At 44.0% G+C, this 9,138-nt stretch overlaps 1 protein-coding gene across 1 annotated transcript; it reads right to left on the bottom strand.

The window, feature by feature from the left end:
• Window positions 1–5,699: 5,699 nt before the first annotated feature.
• Window positions 5,700–8,537, bottom strand: LOC139266093 (toll-like receptor 13). Its single transcript, XM_070883943.1, has one exon. The coding sequence runs from the start codon at window positions 8,535–8,537 to the stop codon at window positions 5,700–5,702; it is 2,838 nt and encodes a 945-aa protein (XP_070740044.1).
• Between the last annotated feature and the right edge of the window lie 601 nt (window positions 8,538–9,138).

Genomic DNA, 9,138 nt, shown 5'->3' with positions numbered 1-9,138 from the left:
CCGTTGAGACTGAGGGATGAGTAGCCGATCTGATGGGAATGGTCATGATCACATCAGAGATTGAAGGTTCAGAGTCAGTAATGTCATCAGATTCCTCTGATGAGTGAACAATGGTTGGTTGGTCACTGACTGCATCTTCCTCACTCGGTTCCAGTTCATCCGTGTGCCACAGTTTAACCTGGTCAAAGTTTTCCTGCATGTTTGCTCATTTTGAGCACGACAATAAACACTCTGTTATCCTCCTTGGCTGTAACAGTGCCGGCGATTCACTTTGGATCTTGACCATAGTTCAGTATATAAACTGGATCGTTGACTGAGATGTCTTGTGACACGGCAACATGATCATGACACCATTGCTGACTTTGACGTCTGTTTTCAACACGCTCATTCAAATCAGAATGAACAAAAGAAAGCCTGGTCTTGAGATTTCTCTTCATCAGTAGTCAGCAGGAGGAACCCCAGTAAGCGTATGAGGTCTTGACCTGTAACTGAGCAATATACATGACAACTGTCTCTGCAGTGAGCCCTGAGTTACACATTTCATACTTTCCTTGATCATTTGAACGGCACCTTCTGCTTGACTATTAGAAGCAGGCTTGAATGGAGCTGATCTCACATGTCTGATGCCATTGAGTTTCATGAACTCCTGGAACTCAAGACTTGTGAAGCAAGATCCATTGTCGCTCTCAGCAATGTCAGGCAAACCATGAGTTGCAAACATAATACAAAGGCTCTCAATGGTAGCTGTAGACGTGCTGGATGACATAATAACACACTCTATCCACTTAGAATATCCATCTACTACGACAAAAACCATCTTTCCTAGGAACGGGCCCGCAAAATCAATGTGGATCATCGACCATGTTACTTTGTTTAGCTGCATGCAAGTACTGCACTGATGCACGCATGATTCCAGATCAGAGTCAATTCCAGGCCACCATACATGAGACCGAGCAATGGACTTCATCATGACAATACCAGGATGAGTGCAAATTTTTCTCTACCTTCCTTAGGCATGATTACACGATTACCCCACAGTAAACAGTCTGACTGAATGGACAGCTCATCCTTGCGATGGTTATAGGGTTAGGTCTCCTCACGCATCTCCATAGGTATGGCAGACCAATCATCACTGAGTACACACCATTTCACAACCGATAAAATAGGGTCATGGCTGGTCCAGATCCTAACTTGTTGAGCAGTGACAGGGATTCCTTCACTCTCAAAAGCATCCATTACTAACAGCAGATCTGCAGGTTGAGGTGTCTGCATCTCAGTTGAGGGTAAGGGCAGACGACTCAGTGCATCGGCACAATTCTCAGTACCAGATCTATGACGGATGACGTAATCATAGGCAGACAATGTCAGCGCCCACCTTTGAATGCGGAATGATGCATTGGTATTAATACCTTTGTTTTCCACAAACAATGAAATGAGTGGCTTGTGATCCGTTTCTAGTTCAAATTGAAGACCAAACAAGTACTGGTACATTTTTTTTACCCCATACACACAGACCAAAGCTTCTTTCTCTACCATACTGTAAGCTTTTTCCACTTTAGACAGACTTCTCGAAGCATACACAACAGGTTGTAGCTTGCCCGATTCATTTGCTTGTTGGAGTACGCAGCCAACGCCATATGATGAAGCATCACAGGCCGATACAAGATGCTTACGTGGATCATAATGAACAAGCAACTTGTTTGAACATAGCAGATTCTTGGCTTTCTCAAAGGCTCTGTCTTGAGACCCACCCCAGACACAGTTGTCACCTTTTCTTAGTAACACATGCAGTGGCTCTAGTAAAGTGCTCAATCTGGGTAAAAAATTGCCAAAGTAGTTGAGTAACCCAAGGAATGAATGCAGCTCTGTCACATTCTGAGGCCTGGGTGCATTTTTGATGGCCTCGGTTTTCGAGTCAGTGGGCCTGATGCCATCAGCAGCAATCTTCCTCCCGAGGAATTCGACTTCAGGTGCCATGAATACACACTCCGAGCGTTTCATCCTGTGTCCCACTTTGTCCAGACGCTGTAGGACTTCGGGATTGTTCAGATGTTCAGCAGTGTCGCAACCTGTGACCAAAATGTCATCTTGAAACACGACAGTTCTAGGAACGGACTTCAGTAAACTCTCCATATTTCTCTGAAATATGGCTGCAGCCGAACAAATCCCAAAAAGACACCTGTTGTAGACGAACAGTCCTTTATGGGTGTTGATGCAGGTGAGTTTCTTTGAAGTGTCAACAAGCTCCTGGGACATATAGGCCGATGTCCGATCCAGTTTCGTGAACAACTTTCCACCAGCTAGCATGGCGAACAGATCATCAGCCCTCGGTAACAGATACTGATCCTGTTTCGAAAATCGGTTAATCGTAACCTTGTAATCTCCGCGGACGACGCTTGCGTCTGCGCACATATAGAGGCTGAACTCCAGGACATAATCAACTATTTACTGAGGCGTACGAATGCATGGACCTTACACTAAACATCCGTAAGACAAAGATCCTCCACCAGCCTGTCCTCACGGCACAGCACTGCTCCCCAGTCATCAAGATCCACGGCGCGGCCCTGGACAACGTGGACCACTTCGCATATCTCGGTACCCTCCTATCAAAAAAAGCAGGCATCGTCGATGAGATCCAACACTGCCTCCAGTCCGCCAGTGCAGCCTTCGGCCATCTGAGGAAAAGAGTGTTTGAAGACCAGGCCCTCAAAACTTCCACCAAGCTCATGGTCTACAGGGCTGTAGTAATACCTGCCCTCCTGTATGGCTCAGAGACATGGCCCATGTACAGTAGACACCTCAAGTTGCTGGAGAAATTTCACCAATGATGTCTCCGCAAGATCCTACAAATCCCCTGGGAGGACAGGCGCACCAACATCAGCATCCTCATTCAGGCTAACATCCCCAGCATTGAAGCACTAACCACACTTGATCAGCTCTGCTTGATCAGTCCCCGTGTGTGGAGAGGAAAGGCGGGTGGGGGTGGGTGGGGGTGGCGGTGGGTAGGGAGGTTAATTTGATTCATCCTCATCGCCAAATTATGTTGTGTACGTAAATAAACAGACTAACTGAAACAGGAGTAGTATAACTAACTGTGCCCTTTATAGCAACTCTCAAAATTGCGTCCAAAACCAGCATGGTTACAGTAGGCGTGAATAGTCCCCGCAGGGTCCTAATGCCTGTCTAGTGAGGATTCATGTAACCAACAAATAGGCCCCGATATTGGTGGCCTTACCGCCCAATGCCGCCCACTGCCTCCGAGTCTTGCCCCCGGTCTCCTCTCTGTGCCAGTTTCCACTTGGGCTGGAGTGGGCGGGCAGGGAGTACCGCCAGGAACCGGCTGCTGACGGCCAAGGAGCATAAGTGACTTGCCGCCCGCCAAGCTGCCAGATTCATGCGGGCGGGAGTCGGCGCCAGCAGGGGGAAGGACTGCTGCAAGGAGGCTGGTCTAACCCCGACGATAAGTACGAAGACCTGCAATAAAAGGTTAGTAAACATCTTTTAAAAACATTTTTTTTACAGCGACATACCTGCATGGGTTCCCCTGAAAGTGTTCTGGTGTTTTTTTTCTTTGTAATGATTTTTATTTTCAGGTCTTCCACCCTCTCTAGGCCCGACTCCATCCTCGGCGGCACTTGGACGGCAAGAGCCTTTGCCGCTGAAATTGAGAGCTCCCGCCCGCTGCCACCCAGATTCATGGTGTAAGCCGTTATTTTGCCGCCGGTTTTAGTGGAATCTTCCTGGCAAAGTACCGCCCAGTCTCTCGACAGCCATCAGCAATCCTTTGGGCAGCACTTGGACTGGCCTTGGGTTTCACCGATTTCGGGCCCATAGAATATGAATACAACACATTTTACATTGAGCTCATAGATAATGAATGGCAGCATCATTGTTGAACCCGATTCTGTATTCAGCCAACATCTAACACACAGCATTGAAGCACTGACCACACTTGATCAGCTCCGCTGGGCAGGCCACATTGTTTGCATGCCAGACACGAGACTCCCAGAGCAAGCGCTCTACTCGGAACTCCTTCACGGCAAGCGAGCCAAAGGTGGGCAGAGGAAACGTTACAAGGACACCTTGAAAGCCTCCCTGATAAAGTGCAACATCCCCACTGACATCTGGGAATCCCTGGCCAAAGACCGCCCTAAATGGAGGAAGTGCATCCGGGAGGGCGCTGAGCACCTCGAGTCTCGTCGCCGAGAGCATGCAGAAATCAAGCGCAGGCAGCAGAAAGAGCGTACGGCAAACCTGTCCCACCCACCCTTTCCCTCAACGACTATCTGTCCCACCTATGACAGGGACTGTGGTTCTCGTATTGGACTGTTCAGCCACCTTAGGACTCATTTCCTCGATTCCGAGGGACTGCCTCTGATGATGATGACGATGAAGATACACAGATAGTTGTCTATTTCCCTCTTTTTTAAACATAATGACTTAAGTTTCTTCAGTTTAAATTTACGATATCCATTTGTTTTATATTGTAGCATTATATTTAGCAATTTGAAAACTATAAATGTAGTTTTGCCTAGGGGCCACTAGATGGTGATCAGAAGCAAGAAAGCAGGCTGATTTTTCTCCTCAACAAAAGCGAAATACTGCAGATGCTGGAAATCTGAAGTAAGAGCAGAAAATGCTGAATACACTGAGCAGGACAGGCAGCATATGTGGAATAAGGAAAAGGGTTAGGTTAATGATTCAGCTCTATGACTCTTCATCAGAACTCCTGAAACTGGTATCAGGGTCTAACCTGACACCAGAACAAAGCAGAGTGAGACTCCAAGGAGTGGCTCATTTTGCTTGACGTCAGAGTCAGTTCATTACTTCACACGTGATTTACACGCCAAACTTGTGGAGCGTGAATGCACCTTTAGAAAGCTTTGGCTGTTTTAGTCAATGAATATAAGAATGCATTCGGTCTTATTGGTTCTCCTGACACCAGTGTTACAAATAGTTGGATTTTTTCTCTCTCTCTCTGTCTCTGAGAATTGCCATTAAAATAATAGCGCAAAATCAATAAATTGTTCAAATGATTATTGGCACATTGTGAACAGAGCAAAATCTTGAATGAAACATTAAGTTTTGTCAATACTCTTCTAGTTTAACTTATCCTGGATCATTTCTGATTTATCATGAAAATGGAGTGTAGATTTTTTTTTGAGGGCACGGTGCTCTTTTCATTCCTGGGTTTTCACACCTCTGACTTTCTCACCTACTGGAGCCAAGTTAGCAAGACAAGCAAATTGCTTCCAGACCGCCACCAATGTGACACTGAGCTGGACATCAGCAGGGTTACAATAGTGGCTGGTAAAGACTTGCAATCTGATTTTCCCCCCATCCTTTCACGCCCATCTCCCTGGAGGGACATACACACTTGGCCTTCATTCAGCACCTCCATTGAACAGCTAAGATCAGAAATTCAACAGATCAAGAGGGAAAACATCCTGTATTTCCCCCTTCGCCATTTTGTAGGACTCATGTTGCACAGCAAGATGCTCCAAGATAAATATTTGAAGCAGAGGAAGATATGAGGTTCGGGGGAGAAAGCAGGGCAGTGGGATTAGTGTTGCATTGCTCCAGTAATGAGCTGGAAGAAACACCAGGAGCCAAATGGTCCTCTTCTATACTATAAACGTTTATGGTTCCTCTATAGTTCTACTGTCTTGCTCTGAACACCACGATTTTGTTTATAAATCTCACTCAGCTACATTTAATTGCATATTACTTTCATCTACTCTTTTTTGTCTCAAAGCATTTTCAAGTCTGGCCCAAAAGAGTTGTCTTTCAGCTGGGTCCTCAGGCCAGCTGATGTAGGTCTGCTTCTTCACCAGCTTTCTCACTTTGTGATAGTTAGAGAGTCGATAGTCTGGGATGCTCTCCAGAAGTATCAAAATGAGGGCATCATGGTACTCATCGAAAAGCCTCAAGCTGGCCAATTGCACCTCTAACCTGCACCATTCACTCCTGAGGTAATTATTACTTACAACACACAGCGTCTTCCTGCTGTTGCTGATGGCACTCTGAATGTTCTCAAAGATGTCTACCCCCAATTCAAAGTCACGGTGGTGAAGACACAGCTTGATTGGAGGTTTCATATTTTCTTCTAAATTGGGAACCAGCTCTTTGAAGATCCATTTTTCATCATTTGAATTGTAGGACACAAATGCATCGTAAGTGTACAGCTTTTGGACTCTCTGACAACTGGAACTCAGCCAAGCTTTAGCCATATAGATGGTGTACCTAATAAACCAGCTCAGTTTGGCAGTCACCAAAGAACTGATCAGAGTAAGTAAAATCACCATGCAGGTTGAAATGAAAAGGAATTTTCCAAGGTAACTGTTGCAGATGCTATAGTCAAAATCAACGAATACTGTCTTCCGAACTGGTCCTGCACACAGATAACTGCCCAGGTATGGGACCTGCACAGTGGAGCTGTGGACAGACCAGTTTCTGAACCAAGCATTATCACATAAACAGTCAAGCGAATTTTTATACAGGTCAAAATAAGTCAATGATCTCATGCCATGAATAAATTCTTTACTAATATTTTTGATGTCATTAAAACGAAGGGAGAAGATTTGCAATGACTCCAAGCTGGAAATCAGATCCACAGGAATGGTCTCCATGTAGTTTTCCTCCAGTCGTAGAATTCGCAGTCGCTTCAAGTTCTTGAATAGAGACTCATTTAAAGTCAGACCCCTGTCTCCAACTCCCGATATGTCCAAAAATGTTAGATTTGTCAGTGGATCCAGTGAAGGAGTGTCAAAGAAAACCATCTTGTTTTTTCCCATATATAACATTCGTAGATTAGTTAGTTCCTCGAAAAAGTTGACTGGAATGACTTGTATTCCTTGAGGAATCTGTCCTGCTAGATTCAGATATCTTAGAGACTTAAGGTGTGAAAACGGAGGACATTTCAGTTTTCTAGTGGTTTCAAAACTGATTTTGTTTGACCGAAGGTCTAAATGTTCAAGTGTTTTCAATCCTTTAAACATATCACGCTGCACAGACTGCAGAAAGTTAAAAGCCAAATCAAGATATTTGAGATTGGTGAGCCCCTCAAAGGCATCGTCACTTATTTTTGAAATTCTGTTCGATGACAAAGTCAGCATGGTAAGATTTTTCAACTGGCTAAAAGTGTGTTTACTAATTTCACGAAGATTGTTTTGCTGCAGTGTTAAATTTAAAAGAGCTGCCAAATGTGTGAAAGAGGATGGATGCAGTGTGGTGATCCAGCAAGCCCTCAAATTAAGATACTTAAGCCTGTTCAGACCATAAAATGCTAGACCATTAAACTCTGTCAACGGATTCCAAGAGAGCTCCAGAGACTGCAGGCCCTTCAGTGGTGTGAAGACATAATCCTGCAGATGTTTAATGTTGTTGTGCTTTAACTGTAAATGTGTCAAGTGCTTCAGCATTGCCCAGGAATTATTGCTGATGACGCTGAGGTTGCAGTGTTCCAAAATAAGATGGAGCAGGTTTTGGAAGTGTTGAAAATCATTATCTGTGAGCTGTTGTAGTCTGTTTCCAAACAGATCTAGGGACAGGAGATGAGTGTGGTTTCCAATCTGCTTGAGATCCTTAAGTTCCATCTTATTATTCTGAATGATCAATGACACCATCTTTGGCAGGTTCTGCAAAAGACGACGGACTGCATCCGGGTTGCTCTGAATGGTTGTCAGATTAGACAAATCCAGGTCAGTGATATTCTTCATGTAGTCACTGTCTAGCTGAGAAATATCAATGAAATTGTCACCAAGATTCAAGACAGCCAGTTGTGGCAGATTCTGAAAAGATGACATGTTAATATGTTTTAGCCTGTTGTTGGACAAATCAAGTTTTGTCAGGTTAGGTAGAGTCAAATTTGAAAAGTCCAGTGTCTGAATATGGTTTCCTTGTAGGCTCAAAGTTTGCAGTGAGTGGAGTATGTAAGAACTCAGACTGACTTTTGCAATGCTGTTGTTTGTAAGATCAAGAGTCAAGAGTTGTTTCATACCATGTATTGCAGATATAATATTTAAAAAATTTGACATTGGGTTTTGAGCAAAGTTTAGGTTCTGTAAATTAATAAGTGGCCCAAATGCTTCTTTGGCAATCCACGTGATCCTATTTTTATTCAGTAACAATGTACATAGGTTTATAAGACCTCCGAAAGTTGACTTATTGAGACTTCTAATGTGATTTTCTATCAAGTTTAAGAGGGTGAGATTTTCTAGTCCGCAAAAGGCACCTTTTTCAATGTCCTTGATCTTGTTCCACTCCAGCCTTAGGTCAACAAGGGAAGGGAGGTGAGCAAAACTCTTGGTATGCAGTCTCTGAACATGGTTGTGAGTTACATTCAGATGGGTTGTACTTGGAGGTAATTTGCCAATGGCTTCAGTCAAGTTTACGATCTGCTTGTTGATGCAGATTACATGGCTGCTGTCAAGCTCATATTGGGCACATTTACTAAATCCATATGCCTTGCTGAAAGATGAAAATCCAAAGAGTATGAACAGAAAGGTTGTCAACCATATATTACGGATGTTTTCCATGATTATTTCATAGCCGATGGAGACTCCAAATTTTGGACATTTAGACCTCTGATCTAGGTCTCATTCCATGGCAGTTTCATGGCATTTTCTGTAAATAATCCTCATTTTTGGACCATAGCCCTGTTTTGGGGAAAAGAGAAAAGATTAAGTAAACTCTTATAACTCCGATTGTCTGTATACTTGCAGGGTTTTTTAAACAATTTTTTGAGCTTGTCAAATTGAGGCATATTCATGCTGGGAATTGAATAATTTCTCACTTGAAGAATCTGGACTCAGCATCAAACACTCAAAGGGTAGCTTTAGCACAGCCAGCTGCAGGGTAAAGCTACCTATCCTCTGCTCAAGCAATGTGTTTTAGTCCCAACGGCAGAAACACACAGCCGATTGCATCAGTGAAACCTTTCCATTTCCTGCACTAGCCATTGCTCTAAGTGATATTACCAGGTTAGTGTCTTGAACCCACATTAACTAAGAACTGGGTTAAGACTGCCAAGGTCATTTCCTGTAGGACTTTTACAACCAGCATTTAGGGTTAGGGTTAGGGTTAGGGTTAGCCCATTAGTCTGGATTGGGTTTGAACTGAAATTGCAGAGATGAAAAC

Source organism: Pristiophorus japonicus, chromosome 6, assembly GCF_044704955.1.
Source record: "Pristiophorus japonicus isolate sPriJap1 chromosome 6, sPriJap1.hap1, whole genome shotgun sequence".
Taxonomy (NCBI): Eukaryota; Metazoa; Chordata; class Chondrichthyes; family Pristiophoridae; genus Pristiophorus; species Pristiophorus japonicus.
This window is presented reverse-complemented; position numbering and strand designations above follow the sequence as displayed.